The sequence below is a fragment of the Arvicanthis niloticus genome, chromosome 5, assembly GCF_011762505.2.
Source record: "Arvicanthis niloticus isolate mArvNil1 chromosome 5, mArvNil1.pat.X, whole genome shotgun sequence".
NCBI classification, from domain to species: domain Eukaryota; kingdom Metazoa; phylum Chordata; class Mammalia; order Rodentia; family Muridae; genus Arvicanthis; species Arvicanthis niloticus.
The window spans coordinates 34509228-34531851 of record NC_047662.1 but is presented as its reverse complement, the minus strand read 5'-3'; the positions used below and the strand labels follow the sequence as shown (position 1 = coordinate 34531851).

Here is a 22624-nt window from a genome sequence, read left to right as displayed (position 1 = left end):
GTGCACACACATACATGCAGACAAAATTTTTATATGTACAAAATAAAAGTAAATTAAAAAAGAAAACCGATATATTTTTTTAAATTTCAGTTATGTGACAAGGATATGATTTGAGAAATTTTGTCATGGCATGACGTTTATAAGGCATATTTATACAAACCTCCAGGGTATACTGATCAGTTACTTGAAGCAGCCTCATGACTTAGTTGAAGAATGTGATAACCATGAGATTGTGAGGCTGCTGCCAACATAATACAGCATGCCCTATGCTCCAGTGTGCCTTGTGCCACAGGGTGCCCTGTGCCATAGTGTGCCTCATGCTACAGTATGCTGTTATGTTTGTTGCTTTAAATAGTCAATCTTTGCTCACACATTGACTCTATGCTTTTCATTCTCCCTTTCAGCTCTGTGTTTCACAGAGGACCATTTCTTCCAGAATGAAGAACTTCTTTGGAGCATCTCTCACTAAGGGTCTTTGGTAATCAATGACCTGCTTTCATTTGAGAGAAAGCAACACTGGTTTCCAAAGGACTCTTTCACTGACTTCTAGCTTGGTAATTGGATCTTTGCTTAATGCCCACTCTCCTTCCCCTTCCTTCCCCTTCCTTCCCCTTCCTTCCCCTTCCTTCCCCTTCCTTCCCCTTCCTTCCCCTTCCTTCCCCTTCCTTCCCCTTCCTTCCCCTTCCTTCCCCTTCCTTCCCCTTCCTTTCCCTTCCTTTCCCTTCCTTTCCCTTCCCTTCCCTTCCCTTCCCTTCCCTTCCCTTCCCTTCCCTTCCCTTCCCTTTCCTTCCCTTCCCTTCCCCTCCCTCCTCTCCCCTCCCCTCCCCTTCCTTTCCCTCCCCTCCCCTCTTCTCTCCTCCTGTTCCCTTCCCTTTCTTTCCCATCCTTCCCTCCTCCCTCCCCCTCAACCACATTAGATGTATTACTCAGTTACTTTCTATTTGCTGTGGACAGAACTTAGCCTGCCTCATTGTTGAGCATCTGGAGAAACATATCCTCCCATCTTAGACCAGTTTCAGAACAACACTTGTTTTGTTCATTTGTTTTGTTTTTAACCACTTTCTTTTATAATATATTTTCTTTATATGCATTTTCCATCCACTTAAACTTTCTTAGTAGTCTCTAGGTTATATTTTGTCGTTCCCCCTGCTAGATCAGCAAGGAAGACGCGACAAACCGGATCCTTCTCAACAGTCTTTATTGAAAGCGCTCTTTTAGATTTCTGGGAGAGACTGACTCGAATGCCCAGAACGGGCTGCTTATATACCCCCAGCCCTGGGCGTGGCAAAGCGCATGGAGGTGTCCGATTGGTCAATTTGCAATGTCTCATTAGCATACTCATTAGCATACCCCACCCGGGAGGGGGTGATTGGCCAGATTCGTGGTACCCTAGAGGTACCTCATTTGCATGCCCTGTTCGGGAGGGGCTGGAGTCAAATTCCTAAGTGCACTGCGCAGTGCACTGGTAGTTCTACCTGAGCCTAAGTAGCCGCCATCTTGGATTGCGCGTCAGAGCGGCTGACATGCGAATGCCAGTCAAAGCGGCAGTGCTGTCAGCCGCTTTGAGACAGGCGGCGCCGCTTCCCTCAGCTGGCAGCTGCTTTTAGTCAGCTGCGCTGTGAGTCAAAGCGGGCAGCCGCTTCTAGTCAGTGGTGCCGCGAGTCAAAGCTGGCAGTCGCTTTGAGTCGGAGGCACCAACAGACCTGCGGTGCCTTTAGTCAGCCGTCAGGTTGGCTGCTTACAACATTTCTCTGTTCTTTAGGCGAGACTTTGTCTTCCAGTTGGGAACACTGTAGCTGTCATCTTTATTCCTTGTATCATTTACCTACACTCCATGAAAACATGTGACTTTGACTTATTGATGAACTATCCAAAGATAGCTATTTTCCAGCTAGTTCAGGGAGTCAGGTTTGTAGCCATGGCTCTCAATTTTGGGGATTCCCTTGACATTTGACATTTTTTTTTGTTTGTTTTTTTTAAGACAGGGTTTCTCTGTATAGCCCTGGCTGTCCTGGAACTTACTCTGCAGACCAGCTGTCCTCATACTCAGAAATCAGCCTGCCTCTATCTACCAAATGCTGGAATCAAATGTGTGTGCCACCACTGCCAGGCTAAATGTTGAATTCTTAAATGCTCAATTATTCTCATGTCTTCCCCATGACTTATAAGCTATGTGGACCATGAATTATAAGACATTTCTTTTGGGGTATCCTCCATTCTTTTTGCAAAGTCTACATTTTAAACTTGGAGCTCGTAATCTAGCATCTCAGAATAAATTAGAATTGCAAGATAGATGAAAAACACGCTGTTTCATATGAAACGCAAATTCTTCCTAAAGCTTTGCTCTCTGGCTCTGTGGGACTGTGATAAATACTTGACTTTGCTTTTTGTGTTTGGCTCACCTGGTGAATCAATGGCAGCAGAGTTAGCATCTGGAGCTTCTCTTTCATGATTGACAGCTCTGCTCTATCTTTGCAGCAGAATGCAGGACTTCATCTGGAGAAATCACAGCTCTCTTACTAAGTTTGTCCTTCTAGGATTCTCTAGTGACACAAAGATAAATGGCATTCTGTTTGGTATCTTTCTTCTCCTCTACCTCACCACCCTCCTAGGCAATGGGCTCATTTTCACCTTGATACACGTGGATTCCCGCCTCCACACACCCATGTACTTTTTCCTCAGTGTCTTGTCCATTCTGGATATGGGCTATGTCACCACCACAGTGCCCCAGATGCTGGTACATCTGGTCTGTGAGAAGAAGACCATCTCCTACGTTGGATGTGTGGCTCAGATGTATATCTTCCTGATGCTGGGAATCACCGAGTCTTGGCTTTTTGCAATCATGGCTTATGATAGGTATGTAGCCATTTGCCATCCTCTTAGATACAAAGTCATCATGAGCCCTTTGCTGCGTGGGTCACTGGTGGTCTTCTGTGGGTTCTGGGGTATCACCTGTGCCCTGATATATACTGTTTCTGCTATGATTCTTCCCTACTGTGGCCCCAATGAGATCAACCACTTCTTCTGTGAAGTGCCTGCTGTCCTGAAGTTGGCCTGTGCAGACACCTCTCTCAATGACCAGGTGGATTTCATCCTAGGCTTCATCCTTCTCTTGGTCCCACTCTCCCTCATCATTGTTGTCTACATCAATATCTTTGCTGCTATCTTGAGGATCCGCTCAACTCAAGGGCGGATCAAGGCCTTCTCCACCTGTGTGTCCCACATCACTGTGGTCACCATGTTTTCAATCCCGTGTATGATTATGTATATGAGGCCTGGCTCTGAGTCCTCTCCAGAAGAGGACAAGAAGCTGGCTCTGTTCTACAATGTCATCTCTGCCTTCCTCAACCCCATCATCTACAGCCTTCGTAATAAAGATGTGAAAAGGGCTTTTCTCAAGGTGGTGGGCAGCAGTAAAGGGTCAGGGTGAAGGCTTTGGGATTGTGAGACTAGTAGCCTTCTGGAACAGTCTTCATGCAGCTGTTATAAAGAGAAAGTCTTCCATAATTATACTATATCACATCCAGTGAGTTGACGTGGTTTAAAATCACTAGCTTACTGAAGACTTGATTGGGATGTCACCATGTATTACATGTATTTATTTGGCATATGATTCTATATGACCACAGAACATTTAGGCATATGATCATATATAGAGTTTCATAAAACTCCATCTGGGTATAGAACTATTCCACCATCACACAGGTTAACATTGTAATAGTCCTCAACACCAGCCTCTGATACAGGCAGCGTATCTATAATACAATTCACAGACCATACGAAGTTTAAAAAGAAGGAAGGCCCAACTGAGGATGAGCCAATCCCATTTAGAAGCAGGAACAAAATAATCAGTGGAGGCAGAGGGAGGGAGGAGTCTGGGCGGGAGGGGTAGGGTTAGGGGAAAGGGGGACAGGATAGGTATGGGGTGGGGGAGACAGGAGAGAAGCCTAGAGGGCCAGGAGAATGAATGGAAATATGCAGCTGCAGGGGTAGGGGTCGGGGTGGGGGGAACCTCTAGAAAGATCCGGAGACCTGTGATGTGAGAGGCTCCCTGGTCTCAATGAGGACGACCTTAGCAGAAATGTCCAATAGTGGGGAGCTGGAACCTGAAGAGACCACCTCCAGTAGATAGACAGGGCCCCACAGTGGAGGGGTGGGGCCACCCACTTACCTTCAAAGTTTTTGACTCAAAATTTTTCCTGTCTAATAAAAAAATGCGGGGACCAAAATGGAGCAGAAACTGAAGGGAAGGCCATCTAGTGACCAGCCCAACTTGGGATCCATCCCAATGGGGAGGCACCAAACCCTAACACTATTACTGATACCATGTTGTGCCTAGCATGGCTGTCCTCTGAGAGTCACTACCAGCAGCTCTGACTGAGACAGATGCAGATACCCACAGACAAGCATGGGACTGAGATCTGGGACCCCTATAGAAGAGTTAGGGCAAGAACTGAAGGAGCGGAAGGAGATGGCAACTTCACAGGAAGACCAACAATGCCAACTAACTGGAACTCTCAGAGATCCCAGGGACTAAACCACCAACCAAAGAGCATACATGGGCTGGTCCGTGGCCCTCGGCACATATGTAATAGACTGCCTTGTCTGTCCTCAGTGAGAGAGAATGTACCTAATCCTGTAGAGATTTGATGCCCCAGGGAAGGGGGATGCTGAGCGAGGGTGGAGTGAGGTGGGGGTGGGTAGAGGAGCACTCTCTCAAAGGCAAAGGGGAGGAGGTTTGGGGTAAAGAGCTCTGGGGTGGGGGACTGGGAAGAGGGCCAACATTTGGAATGTAAATAAATTAAATAATTTAATTTTTTAAAATTTCTAAAATGCAATTAAAGTTAATTACTCGTAAGAATCTTGACCCACTGGAATATATTTTTTTTTTAACTCTTGAGTGTTTTGTATTTGGCTTTTTGTTAGGTGACACCAGAGCTGTAGTGAGTCTGGCTTGTGGGTGAAGAATCTGGTGCTGGTCCAGTGTAGGTTCTGGGAATTGTTTTCCCCGAGTCTTCCCTGTGAGACCCTATGAGACCTTGTGAGACCCTGTGATCACTGGTTTGCTCTGTCTTCAGACAGTTGCTTTCCTTAGCATGTGGCAACCTGGAAGAATTGCAGGGCTCAACTCCCTGCTTTCCTGTCTGGCATAGGTACTTTTGATGTTGCTAGGTAAAATTCTCTATTTAAAAAATGTTTTTAATTTAAATAGGATCACATCACTTCCTCCTCAGGACCTGACATCCAGTGTCTTAAAGAACATGATCTGACACATTTTGTTCAGGGTGTGGGTTACTCATGAGTGGGGTGGGGGATATTTCTGCTTCCTGTCACTTCATCTTACAAATAAATTCTACAACTGGCATCTTTATACTTCATAACTCTAACTCAACTCAGTAAGGATTTTGTACAGAAAATCTTGCAATGCTACAGTGATTCTACGTTAGTGTTATTATAATAGGAAAAATGAGATCAAAACTACATACCTAATAGGTGAACAGGTATTTGAAAATAATGGTTATAAAGAATATGTAAGTAGATGGTATATTACTTCTTGTGTATCCTGTCTTTAAAAAGAGCTGGGAAGAAGGCTTAGTAAGCATGCAGACCTGAGTTTGACTCCCAGCACTTGTATGAAAAGGTGTGCCTAGCACGGTGGGCCTGTGGCAACAGAGATGGGAGGCAGAGACACGGGGATCTAGGGCCCATTGGCTGGCCAGTCTAGCCAACTGGTGAGTTCTAGGCACATCATGGGACCCTTTCCCAAAAATTCAGTAGGAGGGTTATAGAGGAAGACACTTGATATCAACTTAATGGCCTTTACATGTGTACACATAGGAAGTCTGCACACACACACACACACACACACACACACACACACACATACATATATCACACACATACACAAATAAATACATAGTAAACAAACAACAAATAAATTAAAGTCCCAATATATACATTAGAATTTGCCCACAAAATAAACATAAAACCTCAATGAACAGTGGCTTAGACATGTGCACAGATTGTTTTCATATAGCAAGAGGCTCTGAGTAACTAGCTACTTGTGTTAGCTCTTGTGGAATAATGCTAGTAAGGACAATACTGTTGGCTTTTGAGCCATGTGTATATGGACTCAAGATGGCTTGCTGGATTCCAGTGACTACATCTGTATTCATGATGAGAAAAGGAGAAAGGGGGTTTGGAGGAATAGAGCAGAGTCACAGTTACCCTATCTCTTTCATTAGAAAACCAATTATTTTCTTAAAACTCATTAGTAGAGGCCCATCAGCTGAAAGCATTTGTTACCAAACGTGATGACCAGAGTCTGATCCCTGGTACTCACATGATGGAAGGAGAAAACCAATTCTAACAAGTTGTCTTATGACCTCTACATGTATGATGTGGCATACACACACCCATATACATATAAACATACACCACACACAAACAACTATATAATCAATAAATAAATGTTTAAAAATTAAAATGCATTAAAGGTGCAATTCCCCTTTAAGTCTCATGGGACCAGACCAAGTATCATTATCTGCTAACCTACAAGAGACTCTGGAAGAGGGAGGAACAGGGTTGCCACTCTGATTGGGACTGTCCATGATTTGTCCACTGCCCCCCACCAAAGTCACCAAACACATGTTGCTTTTGGCAAAGAAAAGGTAAATGGATAGTCTTCTAACTAGAATCATATATATATATATGTATATATGTATTTGTGTGTGTGTGTGTGTGTGTGTGTGTGTGTGTGTGTGTGTGTAGTGAAATATCAGCCCAGATAGAGAAGACTCATTGTCATTTAGTTAGAGAAAAAAACCAGAGAGAGCATCAGTAAGCCTCAGTGGGCTTTTTCCTTGCTGAATTGAGCTGTGGGGTAGTGCTTTAGTCCTTCTGCCTTTTGTATTTGTTAATTTCCTTGATAAGTGTGGATGCATACCTGGAATTCAAGAATACTAGCAGGGGTTGATCTGGACATGAAGTTATCCCTAGTAGAATGACCACAGGACAAAGGATCGCAGTTTCCTAGCTGGTCTCTAACACTTGTAACTGGGGTTGAGACCTTGAAAGCACCTCATGATTCGTCAGAAGTTTGGGAGGGTTCTGGCTTGGGCAGTCCATCCTGCAGGTGAGCTAGGCACAAGAAAAGCTGTGAGCAGACTACCTGACCCGTCTATACACTCTGGTGGTCCTAGCTTATCTTCCCAGCCCACAGTTCTCTGAAGAAGCACCTGACAATCAAGTTTGGATGGCACTTCATTAACCTCAGACATGGGACCTTGGATGGGTCCTCTTACTTCTCTGCTCATTGGTGTCCCACCTCAATAGAACACTGGTTGTATTTCTCTTTTTCTTTGGTCCCTAGGAAAGTAGGTTTTAGAAGAAGCCCTAGAAGTTCCCGGCCATCCCCAGCTGCTACTGTTGACTAGAGTCCACTAGTCAACTGCCTCCTGTCCAACATAATTTCACATGTAATTCTGTTCTGTGTGAACTGAGAGTCCCTGGGCTGCCTTGTGCTGGATCATGATCCAGGCTTGAGTACCCTTTAGGAACGCAGCCTGTGTGGTCCCACAAAACTGTTGACAAAGTTCCTGCCTCACCATGGGTCACTTCAGGCTCCATGATTCATTTCCATGCCTGTAAAAATGGGATGCTGCAGAGATTCAGGATGTGTCAAATATTGGGTCACAGTGGCTACTCAGAAGCATGAGTGTGACCATGAGATGGGGAGCATAATTCTAATTTGTGGAGGAAACTGGGGCTCTGGGAAGCTATGAGTCTTACACAGGTCACAGTGACCATGTCTGTGTGATTACAAACTCTAGGCTCCTTGGTTACAGCAGCCATTTCCCCCAGAGGTTGTTCCAGGGAGCTCTTAGCCATAAAGTAGAAGGGAGGGGTGATCCCTGTGGCTGCCAGGAGAGTCTGTTGGGGTTGCTGTCTGGCATTAGAGCTATTGGGAGGCAGCCAAGATCCAGTTTGGGAATTGCAGGCAGGATCAGGACAAGAAGAGCTTATCAAGGGGAGACTGAGGTGGTACCACACAGCATCCTAAAGAAAAGTAAGGGCAGGTAAGAGTTACCACATGGCAGTGCATGTGGGGATCCTGGAGGAGAGAAAATGGCATGGTTGGAGGGTGGAAAGGAAAAATATAGGGGATTGGGACGCTTTGATGTCATAGGGGCTTCTGCCTGCTGTCAGCTCAATACAAGTTTTACGAGGAATGATCATAGACACCTAAGCTACCTTGAGAAAGAGTGAGATTCCTGTCTCTGGGGTTATGGGAGCATCTTTTGATAGTGAGGCTTCAGAGAACATAGATGCTCTTATAATGGTTAGGTGTAGAAGATCACCTTTGTCTCTGGAGTCTGGTTTGTCTCTGAAGCTGCCCAGAGAAGATTGGTATGGGTATCAGTGGAGAGGTGACTGTCTGAGAGGAACACCGAGAATCTGTCGGACCTGAACTTGCCCTGGACACCTCAGATCTGATTCATTCCCATACAGGGATGTGTAGAGGGCTGGGGCTGCCTTTCAGGCAAGATCAGAGCTGAGGGCTGGGCTAGATTTTACTCCGAAGGCAGTGCTTGCTTGTGGTGTTCAGTGAGGCTATGGTTTTTGAGCAGCCAGACAAGGAGGGCTCCTATGGAAGTGTCATGAATTGGTGGCAGCTGCTATAGTCCAGTCACTTGAGTCTTCTGGGGTCAACCATGAGCCCTGGTTCCTCTCTGACCCCCTGGCTTCTGACTTCTAGTTTCCAGCCCCTTTTAGTTCATGGAGCCTCTCTTCCTCTCTGCAGTGCCTCATTTCTTGCTTTTTGTCTCTCCGTGGACCACAGTGCTTGCTGGACTTCACCTCTGTGTCTCTGATCTGTCCATGTGGAATCTTTGACCTCTACCCTGGCTGATTTGTGCTCTCTTCAAGTCAGAGTCTTTTCTGTCTCTCTGAGTTCCTTTTCATTTATTTTCACACTGAATTCTCCATCCAGATAATACCAGATTTCCATCCCATCTGTCCATGGATACTGCACACCCCAGTCCCTTGAAGGGCACCCCTGTTTACTTCTGTACACCTGAGCCCAGACCATTTTCTTTCTTTCAGATGGTACTGTGGACTCCTACCTAGATGTAGAGGTAGGAAGCATATAAGGAAGGGCCAATTCTGCCAGTGGCCTCTGGCCTCTTATCAAAATGCCTCTTCCTCATGAGCTGACTGAGAGGAAGAAGCAAGTGTTTAGGACATGAGACAGAAGTGGCCACAGGGTCATTTGGCTATCCCCCTCTGTTCCCTGACAGTTCTAGTAGCCTAGGAACAAGCCTTGCACCGTCCCCTCCCTCTATCTGCTCAGCTTGACCTGTTTGTTACTGCTCCAGTCTCACTAGTTCTACTTTCGGGACACAACTTTGGCCCCTCCTCCTCACTTCCACTCAGCTTCCATTCTGGAGGATGCAAGAATGACCCAGCAAGTGAATGAGAAAGAGAAGTGGGGAGAGAGGACCAGTTTCCAAGCAGGTCAGACATATAGTCTTTCTGTGAATGCTGCTTTGTGGTTGTGAGCAAAGGCTCTGCTGAGACTATACCTGTGACTGTGGAGAAGGTGTGCCATCTCCTTACCACATCTATCAACTAGACACAGTCATAACAGCAGGCTCACATGTTTGCAGGCATACTGGAATGTCTTTGTCCACTTTGTGTGGTAGGTGATGGTTCTGATTAGAGATGCCTGTGTTAATCTTTAGATTTTTTTTCAACTATCATTTTTAAAAATTATTTTACTTTAAATAAAGCTATGAATAAAAAGCAGGAGTTGTGGCACTCAGTACATGGACAGCTGCCATTATTAGGACTCTTATTCTTTGGCTTGGATAGGAGTTGAGAGCAAGGGTAGAAAGGGCCACGGCATTAGCATCGACTACTCCAAAAGTATGAAGTGAAAGTGGATGTAAACAGTCCTCTGTCTTTTGTTCTGGCTTCCAGTACATAGATCACACCATTAGCTTTTCCTGGTCTTTGACACGCAAGGCTCCCTGTTCAGTGACGAGAGACAGCGGAAAATCAAATCATGCTCAGTGGAGCCACGCTTCTCAGTGGGGCGGACTCTGCGCTGCAGAATTTCCAAGCTGACTGAGCTTGCTTTGAGCTAAGACAGGCCCCAAGAGTGGACCTGCTGGCAGCCCGATCACTGGGTCTTTGTCTCAGCTCTGCTCCAAACCCCATTATACTCAAGGATGTCTCCAACCACAAGCTGGTCCCACGGTACCTCTCTCATGGCTTCCCAGGCTTGCAAGGAGGTTTTTTGTGCATACCATTATAGCTGCCCACCGTCTCTCTAAGAGAAAGAGCCCACAAACCGGCCTGGGAAATAGGACCAAAACCAAAAGGGTATTTCTGCAAGTCATTTAGTCTTTTCCATGTAGACAGAAAACTGGAATTTTCCTAGTCAGATGGCCTAGTCATATTTTTATTTTAGAAGGAGTGCGCTGAAGGCTACTATAGTGGATGACCTGGGTAAAGTCTGACTAGGATGAGAAAAGGAGGAGGGGAGAGAGGGTGGGGTGGGAAGGAACAGAAATATGTTGCATGTTTGAGGTGGACACTGGCAGGGGTGTTGAAGGGGGACAGATGGGTGGAAGAGGCATTCTGGTGGCAGCAGAAATGAAACCTAGGCAGTGAGATGGAGGAGATGAAGCTACAGTTGAGGGGTTTCTCTGAGCTTGAATGGTCTCAATGGATTGTTCTCATAGATTCCATCAGTTCTTGTGTGTGTGTGTGTGTGTTGTGTGTAAATATCTACACGTGTGTCTATGTCTATGTGTATATGCGTGTGCATGCACATATGTACAGATAAGAAAGCTAGAACCAACAGAAGTTTCTTTGCATTCATGACTCTCCTTTTCCCCCTGAGGAGAGAATGCGTTTCTGTAAGCCGAGGGCCCACACTAGCCGAGTTCCCGCCAGCCATAGTTTTGCTGTAGCTAAGAAGCTCCTTGTGAGGACACTGATGCTTTTCCTTGTCACCTTGCACGTGCGATGCCCACTTCCCAAGGCCTAAGAGTCAGGGAGCTTTTCCTAAGAGCTTCGCTCACCTTCAGGAGCGCTGTGGGTGAGTAGGGCCCACAGCCTCAGAAGCCAGAGTCTCTGACCCGAAGTCTTGACTGTACAACAGGACCTTTCTAGTGTTGTGGTGCACAGACGGCTCACTTCACCACAGTCTATGCTCACAGATCAGTCAGGGGTAGCACTCCCAAACACCAGCTCCTTGAGGCAAATCTCACTCTCCAGCTTTTGTGTAAAAAAGTGACAAGTGGGGAATGGAAACATATTTTCCAGCTCCGGGCCCCAAGGTAGGATATTCTAACATCCATTGGTTATTTCTCAATGGAAAGAGTGTGGGTTGCAAATGAGATGATTTTATCCCTATTTTATAGCCAGGAAAACTGAGTCCTGGAGAGGTTAATTAATAGCCAAAGTCATATAGCAGTAAAGTCATTGCCAGGATTCAAGCAAACCAAAAAGCTGTCTGACACACACCCTTCCTACACCTCACATGGCTTTCCATTTAAGGCCCACATGGCTGAAGCATTTTCCTTTATCCTTTCAGAAGAGCAGGAAGCTGCAAAACACCACTGGGAGGCAATAAGGTCTACAGAGCCTCTTTAATGAAAAGTGGGGATTTAATTAATAAAATGTCTGACTTCTAGCTACCTGACTATATTGGATGAAGTCTATAAAAGTCCTGGAAAGGTGCCTATCATGTAGGGAAGCCAAGCTGTGTGTGTGATCCGAACTGCTGGGGTTAAGAAATCATCTAGGGGACTGGGTATAGATACAAGAAGAAGACTCAACTAAGATGCCCTAAGAGCAAGCAGGCTGAAGCCAGATATATCAGTGCCAGAAGTAACACAAAAAGAATCGATACTGCTCTGTTCTCAAGCACCAACAATGCAGATGACACTCCTTTGAAGAAGTGTCCTTTCTTTGCTCACATAGGGAAACTAAGGCTTAAGGGTATTAGACTCAGAAATGGCTGAGTCGGCAAGTTGGCTTTTGGAAGGAGAAAATACAGGCTAGGTGTCTGGGAGAGTAGCATTGACTATGGGCATCCTGGGTGGCAGAGTGATTTCATAGGATACTTGCACAGCTTAAACAAGCCAAACTTTGTGTACCAAAACCCTTCAGAAATGCAGCTAGAATGTACTGAGTATATGCCATAGGTTAGACTTCCTTCAGGGTGATTTTCATGCTAATCATCTCAGTTTTCTTCTTATGTGTAACAAGGATGTATTTATTCCCATATTATAGTTCTAGAAGCTGTCTCAAAGGTCTTGGGAAAGAGCAAATGGCTTACTCAAGCATCCACTCAGGACTGAGAAATGTTTCTTCCAATATGGCTTGTGATATAAACAGAGTCATCCTGGTTTGTGTACCCAGTGAGGGTAACATTGAAGTGAAAAGGTCTAAATGGAGTCTCTCTCTGTCTCAGGCATTTGAGTTGCAAATTTTCATAGAGTTTAAAAAATATTTTATTTCTACTTTTTATGTATTAGTGTTTTGCCTGCACACATGTCTGTACATTATGTGTGTACCTGGTACCCACAGAGGCCAGAAGATCTCCTGGAAATGGAATTGCAGATGGTTATAAGGCACCATATGGGTGCTGGGATCCATTTCTCTGAAAGAGTATTAACTACTCCTAACTGTTGAATCATCTCCCAGATCCTGCAGGGAGTTTTTAACATCAGTATTTATCTTTACCTGGATGTCTGCAGGAAACTTAAATGTCTTAATAGGGGAAAGACTCTGGTAAGGAGAATTAGGTATCATCTTGTCCATTTCATAGCAGAGGAAACCGATCTGAGAAGTTATCTTCTGTTGGTTTAGAGGCAGAACCAGTGCTGTACACAAATCTCTGTTCTCTATAAACTTCCTGGGAGTGGTTCCAGAGGACAGCAGCAGGTAAGCAGAGAGTCCTGTTGAGAGGGATATAATGGAGTTTCATAAAATTTGGACATTGACCACTACCTAACCCCAACTTTGGACATGTCCTATGTGAATTGGTGCCTGTTCTTTTTCATTAAGAGTAGAGTATAATGCAAGGTTCCAACCAGACCTTTGTGACAGAATTCATCCTTCTGGGCTTCTCCCTGAGCCCCAGGTCCACACCTCTGCTCTTCTCAGCCTTTCTGATGATTTACCTGTTGATCATTCTGGGCAATGGCTTGATCTTCATCCTCATCTGCTTGGACTCACGCCTCCATACCCCCATGTATTTCTTCATTGGCGTTCTTTCCATGTTGGATTTAGGGTATACCACCACAACTGTGCCCCAGATGTTGGCACATCTGGCCAGCCAGAAGAAGACAATCTCTTACTCCAATTGCGTGGCTCAAATGTACATTTTCTTGGTGCTGGGTGTTACAGAGTCTTGGCTTTTTGCCATCATGTCTATAGACAGGTATGCAGCCATCTGCCACCCACTCAGGTACAAGGTCATCATGAGCCCATGTCTTTGTGGGGTAATGGCCGTTTTCTGTGGACTCTGTGGTGTCACCGCTGCTCTTGTCTACACCATCTTTGCCATGCGTCTCCCCTACTGTGGCCCCAACAGGATTAACCACTTCTTCTGTGAAGTCCCTGCAGTCTTAAAGCTGGCTTGTGCAGACACCTCAGTCAATGACCATGTAGACTTTATCCTTGGGTTTAGTGTCATACTGATTCCCCTGTCCCTTATCCTTGTCATCTATGTAAACATCTTTACTTCCATCTTGAAGATCCGTTCAGCACAGGGGCGACTGAAAGCCGTCTCCACCTGTGCCTCCCACATCACTGTGGTCACCATGTTCTGTGTGCCAGCCATGGTCATGTACATGAAGCCTGGTTCTAAAGCCTCCCCAGAAGAAGACAAGAAGCTTGCCCTATTCTACAACGTCATCTCTGCTTTTCTCAACCCTGTCATCTATAGTCTCCGGAACAAGGATGTGAAGAGGGCTTTCCTCAAGGTAACAGGCTGGGGTAGACCTCCAGAATGAGTCCCTAGAAAGACACAGAATCAACTCATGCTAGATTATCTTTGTTCAATAACTGACTTGCGTGATAGCAGCACCCATGCACACACACCCCCCGTCTGTCTACCTCTAATTTTAGCTCTTTACAGGTCCTTTGGGGACCATCCCCTACTTAGCTGGTTGAACGGGGCACTGTGAATTGTCTCCCAGGCACAGCAGCCTTCTTCTCCCCTTTCTATAGGGCCTAGGTGCTTCATAAAACAGGAAGTGTCTAAGCCATTAAAATCTTTTACTTGAATAAAGGAAATGTTCTTGGGAGGATGTTGTCCTAGACAGTATATTGAGAGAGGCTCACTACCATGTGGACACCATATTCATATATCATGTGAGCTGGACTCAGGGCAGGGACATAGACTTTGGAGAATTCCTGGCCCAAGAGGAGGAATGAGCTGAAACTCATTCCCTGCAAGCTGGTGACAAGTGGGGATGGGTTGAGGTCAAGTGCAATCTGATCCTGCAGACCTACACAGACTCATCTGAGGCCACCTTCTCCCACTCCTTCATGTCACATAAGCTTGACTCTGCCATTGACTTTGTTATAGGTGAATATAAAATGCTCCTCACAGGTTCATGTACAACTGACAGATAGGCTTTAGGACCCTGATATAATGAATGGATTAACCGCTTGATGGATTCATATGCTGGTGTTGCTGGGAGGTGAGAAAATGTAGATGTAGGTTGTAGGAGGTGAAAGTAGACCACAGGTACATGTCCTTGGAAACTGCATCATGCCATGGGCGCTTTATTCTCTTTTTTTCTGCTCCGGGTCTATGATGAGTTGGACAGATTTTTCATGAGCCCCAAAGAGCTGATCATAAGCCTTGCCAACACACTGTACTTTCCTCCCATGAGAAACACAGGCTCGCTGGCGCATGCCACCCAGGAGGCAGATGTTATAGTTATAATACCAGGCTTTCCTCCCAGATCCATGCTCCCAGAAATAAGACTCAGACTCAAAAAATATTTACAAATATCTAGGTTATTATATCTAGACTCTACTCTGACTAGAATTATAGCTTAATATATCTCATTTATTTTAACCCACATTCTGCCACGTAGCTGGTTACTTGTGCTCAGGTACCGTGCATCTGTCTCCTCACATATTTCCAGGCTGATCTCCTATCTGGCTTTCTCCCAGAATCCTCTCTGCCTCCCAGATGTTCCACCTGTATTTCCTGTATTTCCTGCCTAAGTCATAGGCCATAGGCTTTTCAATGGACAGGTGATGCATTCATACAATATACAAGATATTTTCTCTACAGGCAGAGACAGGTGCATCTCTGAGTTCAAGGCCAGCTTGTCTACAGAGTGTGTTTCAGGCCAGTCAAGGCTATACAGAAAAACCCTGTCTCAAAATACAAATAGCAGCAACAACAACATCAGCAGCAGCAACAACAACAAAAGCAAGTAGCCCAACGTCTTAGCTCTCAACTGGGTTTCAAGTTCCACGAAGCAGTCTGGGTTATTGCTGCATCCTTAGGATCTAGCATCATGCTTATTGACTTCAATGAAGATGTTGTGACTCCAAGAATGAATATCCCACAGTGGAAAGTTGATGAATTAGAAGTAACAAATTTTGTCAATCACTTTAAAAAATATTATGTATATCAGTTTAATAAAATATAGATCAATAGAAAACATGTAAAAATATTTATAATGAACCTTTACAATGTTCATAAACTTGGGGTTTGCAATTTCACCTGTAGCACTCTGTTCTACAAGAAGATGGTAAATGCATGCCAAGTTTTATATACAAGGTATTTATTGCATAATTATTATAAAGAGCTACCAAAATGACATCCCAACCTAATGAAATATTGTGCAAACAGTATTGTATATTATGTCTGAGGTACTATTAAACATCACTGGAATGTGGATTTGAAGTGATGGTTCAGCATTTCAGAATAGTTGCTATTTCTGAAGCGGATATATGTTCAGTTCCCAGCACCCACATGGTGGCTCACAACAGTCCAGTTCAGTCTTTGAAGGGTATATCTTGCCCTGGCCCATTCCTGTCTTCCTCTCTTTGCTTCCTGATTGCCCCACAGTGAGAAGTTTTGCTCCAACATACACTGTCATTATGTTCAGCCTCACCTGAGGATCAAGTGACCATGGACTAAAACCTTTGAAACCATGAGCCAAACTAAATCCTCCTTCCTTGTTTTGCTTTTCTCAGTTAGTTGATACCCCAATGGAGCTAGTACTAGTGCACACACATAGCCTGAGGGAGGAGGATGCAAATGATGACTTCCAGTGGTGTCATCCATGGCCTTCCTGGAAAAACACAACAAACAACAACCAAACCAAACCTGAATCAAAGGGGTGGAGTAGGATGGCCTGGGTCCCCAGAAATGCCTCAGCTCAAAGAAGCTCTGAACAAGAAAAGCTCCAACATCACAGCTCCTTGAGGAAAGTTGGTGTGCAGAAGTGAATGCAACTGAATGATGCAGTATCAACAGCAAATTAGAGTCAGTCTCTGGATAGTTTCTTTTTTTTTAACTTTACAATAAAATTTTAATTAAAATTTGCTCTCTCACTGATTAGAAGCAGTAGAATTCTGAAATAATCTCCCCCTACAGTTGGAAAAGCACTGACAGCTGTTTCCTTGTCAACTAGGTTTGATAGAGAGACACCAATTCCAGTCTTATGACAAATCAGTTTTATGTGACCTTTTTCTTTTTCTTTTTCTTTTATTTATTCACTTTATCCCAGTCACTGCCTCCTCTCCTTGTTCTCCCTCTTACAGTCCCTCCCACCATCCCATCTCTCTTTCTCCTCTGAGAAGGTAGAGGCCTTTCTGAATATTCCCCCAACCCTGGCACAAGTCTCTGTGAGGTTGTGTGCATCCTCTCCCCACTGAGGCCAGATAAGGCAGACCAGCTAGAACCTATCCCATGGACAGGCAACAAACAGGAGATTAGGGGAAGCCCCAACTCCAATTCAGGACCCACATAAAGACCAAGCTGTAGTCAGTTTGTGGGAAGGCCTAGGTCCAGCTTGTGTTCTTTGGTTGGCAGTTCAGTCTCTGAGAGCCCCAAGGGTCCAGGTTATTTGACTCTGTTGGTCTTCCTGCGGAGTTCTGATCCCCTTCAGGGCCCTCAATCCTTCTCCCAACTTTTCCATAAGAGTCCCCAAGCTCCAGCTGATTCAGACAGATACAGACATCCCGGTTAGTTTCAATCCATTTCTTGGCTCTGAAAGCAAACTCCACGCTCTGGTAGATCTGTTCCTTTAAATGGAGCCATGTGCTCCTTGTGGTTTCAGTTCTATCCCAACACCACTAGAAGAGAGAAGGCCAAGTCATGTGAAGAGGCAGACTTCAGTCTGTAGTCTACCAAACCAGAAAATGGGCATGCTTGCTGAGGCCAAGCAAAGTTATCTTAACCATCACCAGGGCCTCTTACTACTGCCTTTGGCTATTGGTCCTTTCTGAGCTCTCAGGCAGAACGCCATCTTTACTCTTCCCACTATCCAGGTCAATCCTACCTTCTACCAGACCTTCCAAAATCTCATACTTTGGTTTCTCAAAATCCCATGGAGAATGGGGGCTTTCCTGTGGGAGCAGAGCCAAGGCAGTGAGTTTTCCTGGTTATTCAGGACAAGGGACAAATACCTCCAGAGATGGAAGGTCTAAAGAAGACTGGTGGAAACAGCACAGAACTGTCTCTGGGCTCTTCTCTCAGGTGTGGTGTCCTCAGACATGAAGGAGACTACAGCGGCAGCTGCTTTCTTTGGCTAGATTTTCCTGGTGGCACTGCTGGAGCCAAGTGGTTTAACAGTGATGATAGAAACAACCACCTTGTTCTTCTGAAAAAATGAGCCCCCTGTGATGAGCATGGTATGAAAATTTACAACCTGAAACCAGTTTACAGAGCCTAGGTTCATTTAAAAAAAAAATAGAAACTCTATTTCACACAAGCAGAATTAGCCTTGGTATGTAGGGATGGTGTTAGGACCATGATGACATATGACACTATTTTTTTCTGTTTATAATAAAGTTAGCATATATTTTTAGATTATTTAAAAATAAAGTATGACTTTGTAGTTGAATTGGCAAGAAGGGCAGGTATGCTTCAGAAACCCTTCCAACATGGACATTGTCTGAGCATGGAATGGAGCCTACAACTCTAGCAACATATTGGCCCTGGCCTATAATTCTTGCCTTATGAATGTAAGTAAAATCAATGTGGTAAAATAATGTCTGACACCTGCTCAAGCAGTATCCAGTCTCCCTTGGACAACAGTTGTAGCAACCTTTGCATGCAAGAGTGGCTAAACACAGGGAAACCCTTCCTTAGATGATCTTGTGAAAACTGAGTGCCCCAAGGATGCTTGCTTCTCAAGGAGAAGTCTTTTGAACAAACTTGTCTTCCTAGTCTTGAGCCTGTATAAGTGGCATTAGACCAATTCCTAAAATACTCTTTAAAGATTTCCCCCTTTTTGTTCTGATGCTAATTATTTGGATAATTTTTTTTAATGGTAGAAACTGTACCTTTCTTAGCCCAATCTTTTTCTTTTGTGTTTCAAAGACTTCAGTGTAAATTTATTTTTTAAAAACCACAATGGGAAGAAGAAATACTAATTTTATAGCAATATGAGTTTTCAAATTTTCATTTTTCATACCATAACAGATAAATCAATAAAGAATGCCAATTGAATCGATCATTTATCTTTTGAATAATAAATTGCCATTCATTTTTATCTTGTACCCTGAGAGAAGAACAAAATGTATACCTCTGTATACTTGTAGAAATATCTTCTTCATATATAGGCAACGAAACAGATCAAAATCTGTATCTGCCTTTTGTATTACCCTGTCAATAATAACTGCCATGAATCCCTGGTACAAATAGTACATGAAAATTGTTTCATCTATATGGTAGTTTTATAGTCTACTCAGCTGTTTAAACAACTTACAAAGCTGTTATTATCAATAACTGTCATAAAGGAACTTTCTGGTTCCATGAAACAGTTAATAATCTTGTTGACTTTGTGAATATAAAATCTGAGCTTTAGTTTTGGTAGCTATAACAAGCTAGAGAGAAATAATATACCTCAAAGTATCTAAAAGACTTTCTGTCTATACCTCAGAGTAAGCAGAGTAAGTAGATCAACTCTGGTATGGAGACTTCAAAGATTCACACACCTTTCCTCAGCAATCATGAACTCTCAGATGCTGCATTTGTGGCTAATTTCTATGTTCCTTCCATGTTTTTTGCCCATTACAACACTCTGGACCTCAATCCTGGTCATCATGCCCAGCACCAGCTACACTTATCTCCTTCAGCCCTACTTAGTTTTGGAATTCCTGCAGAATGAATCTTTGGTGTCTCTCTCAACAAAACTCAACACACTTTCTGAAACCCTGAATGTCCTCATGCTTGTGAAATGCTGCATGCTCCCGTGCCTGTGAACCACTGCATGCTCCTGTGCCTGTGAAATGCTGTGTGCCCTCATGCCTATGAAAATCTGCCCCATGAGTAATCTCCCACTCACCTTCTTGCATGATCTTTCCTGGTACCATCGTCTTCTGTTTTCTTGAACCCTTTGCTGCTCTTGTGATGAGGAATATACTGGTAGGCCTTTGGTATACTCTCAGTCTGCCACCTACATGATGTTTATTCTCTCTACTCTTTATCTGAATATTTCTTCTCAAATGACTTTATCATGTCTAATTGACTTCCTAGAAATCTGTGCTGACCACATAGGCTGTCTGAATCGTTGCAATTTCCTTCCTTCCTTTCTTTCTTTCTTTCTTTCTTTCTTTCTTTCTTTCTTTCTTTCTTTCTAAAAAAACTGAAAACAGATTCTTCTTTCATACAATATATCCAAACCACAGTTTCCCCTGCCTCCACCCCTCCTTGATTTTTTACCTTTCCTACCCCCAAGTCCACTCCCCCTCTGTTTCCTCTTTAGGCCTTCAAGAGATGACTGCCAAATAGGACAAAACAATATACAACAACACAAGGCAAAAGCCCTGATATTGAGGCTGGACAAGGCAATCCAATAGGAGGAAAAGAGGCTCAAGAGCAGGCAAAAGAGTCAGAAACACCCATTCTTGCTGTTAAGAGTCACACATTACCACCACCACCACCACCACCACCACCACCACCACCACCACCACCACCATCCCTGCTTAATTAACTCAGTGGGTCAAATTCTCCTAGTGTCCTCTGTCCCCTCTTATTCCTACAGTCTTTCCTCCTTTCTATTCCCAGTTTCTGAGGTGAGTGACCTGATGAAGACCTCAAATTTAGATTCCCTGTCCACATAATGTCTAGCTGTAGGTTTCTGCATCTGCTCCCATCTGCTGCCAGAGGAAGCCTCTCTGATGATGACTGGACAGCATCACAAACTTTTTTTAACCCTATAACAGGTTTTTAAAAGTCTTTCTGTCCTGCTTTTTCTTCCAAATCCTCATTGTAAACCTAGCTAAAAGGAGCTAACAACAGCCATGCCACAGATGGATGCTAAGGTGCCTTATATATTATCTCTCCTTTTTACATTTAGCATTATACAAAAACTAAAGGAATAGACAAAACATAAACAAATTCATTGATAGAATGTAGTATTTATGGCCACTAATCCAACTTTCAACACAATTCTTCCCATTTGAAGTTTTGTAGTCCTGGACTTCACTGACTCTATTTCTGTTGGAATTCTGTTCTTTCAAAACACCACCAGAAACATCCACTAGGTTGTCTTCACTGTTATAATGTTTCTTTAACCCATATCTCCAAACTTCCAAACTCCACCAAAAACCAGTTTTGAGGACATGAAACTGTGAATCAAGTTTGGCCATAGAAAATGACTTTTCTTTCTCCTCCTTTTCCTCCTCCTCCTCTTCCTCCTCCTCTTCTTTCTTGACCTCCTTCTCTCCTTCCTCTTCTTCCTTTTCCTTCTCTCCCTCCCATCCCTCTTCTCCCTCCTATTTCTCCTCTTTTTCTTCTTCCTTTTCTTCTTCTTCTTCCCTCCCTTTTTGAGGTAGGGTCTCTGTAGCCCAGGCTGTTCTGGGACTCACTATGTAGACCAAGCTGGACTTGAACTCACAGAGATCCACTTGCCTAGGATTAAAGGCATATACCACTAACCTTGATCTCACTTGTTTTGCACCAGCTTTTGCAAAGCTTTGACCAAATGCCTGAGACAGCAACTTTAAAAGAAAAAGATTTATTTTGCCCCATATTTTTGAAGAGTGTGGTCATTTGTTTGGTCCCATGAGCCTGGGCACATCATGGCAGTGGGGATGTGTAACAGGAAAAGTTCTTCACTTTGTAGAAGACACAAATCAGACAAAAAAAGAAGAAATAAAGAACAGGTGTAGCTTTCACTTGTGGCTTACTGCTTCCATAAGCTCACCTTCTAAAATTCCCAAAACCTCCTAAAACAGTACCACAATCAAGCATTCAGCACATGAGTCTATGAGAGGCATTTAATATTAAAGCTATAATAGTTACTATGTAATAACCAAGAATGAGTTCATCTAGAAAAGTAAAACTAAGTTTTTGAACACCCAATTTTATAAAACAAATATAATCACAGCTAGACATAGAGTAGGACAAATATCCAGTTGTCTATTTTTATTAATGGATACATCACCAGAATGAAAACTTAACAAGAAAACAGAGCTAAACCATACTATAGATCAAATAGACGTAAAAATTATTGACTCTTCGGTTCAAAGGTCATAAAATCCACACTGAACTTTCTCCAGAATAGATAATCTCCTAGACTACAAAGCAAGTCTTAATACTAAAAAAAAAAAAGTAACTCTCTTCTGTATATTTTATAATAACAATGGAATGAAATTAGAAGTTAACTATTGTAAGAGGAACTCTGTTGAGGTTTTGTCTTTTGCTGTGTATTGTAATACTATGTGCATAGGGGTCCCAAGATGAGAAAGTCTGAATGTAGACAAAAATGACTCTATGTGAACTTCCCCCCAAGTATTTGTGATTGCCGACAGCCAATGCTGACAGCCAATGTCAGCATGTGATTGCTGTAAGAATGCTGACAGCCAATAGCTGGGCAGACAAGTCATAGGTGGGGTTTAGGATTCCTGGGCCTGGAGTTGGAGGAAAGCCATTATGGGAAGAAGAAGATGGAAGAGGAAGAGAAAGTTGCCCTGGGTTAGGTGAGTCATGGAAACATGGACCTGGAGGCTGGCCAATTGGAGTTAAAAGCAGCCCAGATGAAACACAGTAAGTAATAACTTGGAGTTATCAATAAGAAAGTAGATTCTAATAACAAAAGGGGTAAGTATCTGCCCAGCCCATGTGCTGTTTAAGGCTTATTATAAATATAAAGGTTGTGTGTTTTCTTTATCTGTACGCTGGATGATTAAGGTGGAGTAGAAACTCTGGATTGGGACTAAAAGTTTCTACAACAGAACTCTAGAGAATATGCAAATTCACGGAGATTGCACAACATATTTTGAATGAACATTGTGGAAGTCAGAATGGAACTTTAAAACATTTCTTTGTTATAAATGAAAATGGAAACACAGCATACAGAAACTTTTCTGTTACAAGAAAGACAGTGTTAAGAAAGTTTAT

The 22624-nt window shown here is 43.6% G+C and overlaps 2 protein-coding genes across 2 annotated transcripts; both read left to right on the top strand.

The window, feature by feature from the left end:
* Nucleotides 1-2482: 2482 nt before the first annotated feature.
* Nucleotides 2483-3430, top strand: LOC117709194 (olfactory receptor 2A12-like). Its single transcript, XM_034503396.1, has one exon. It carries the CDS (start codon nucleotides 2483-2485, stop codon nucleotides 3428-3430), a length of 948 nt encoding a protein of 315 aa, XP_034359287.1.
* A 7208-nt stretch (nucleotides 3431-10638) lies between these two features.
* Nucleotides 10639-16532, top strand: LOC117709289 (olfactory receptor 2A7-like). Its single transcript, XM_076934314.1, has one exon. The coding sequence runs from the start codon at nucleotides 13095-13097 to the stop codon at nucleotides 14031-14033; it is 939 nt and encodes a 312-aa protein (XP_076790429.1). The 5' UTR covers nucleotides 10639-13094; the 3' UTR covers nucleotides 14034-16532.
* Nucleotides 16533-22624: the final 6092 nt, after the last annotated feature.

Coding starts and splice junctions, on each gene's coding strand:
- LOC117709194 (XM_034503396.1), top strand. CDS start 2,483: ATGCAGGACTTCATCTGGAGAAATCACAGCTCTCTTACTAAGTTTGTC.
- LOC117709289 (XM_076934314.1), top strand. CDS start 13,095: ATGCAAGGTTCCAACCAGACCTTTGTGACAGAATTCATCCTTCTGGGC.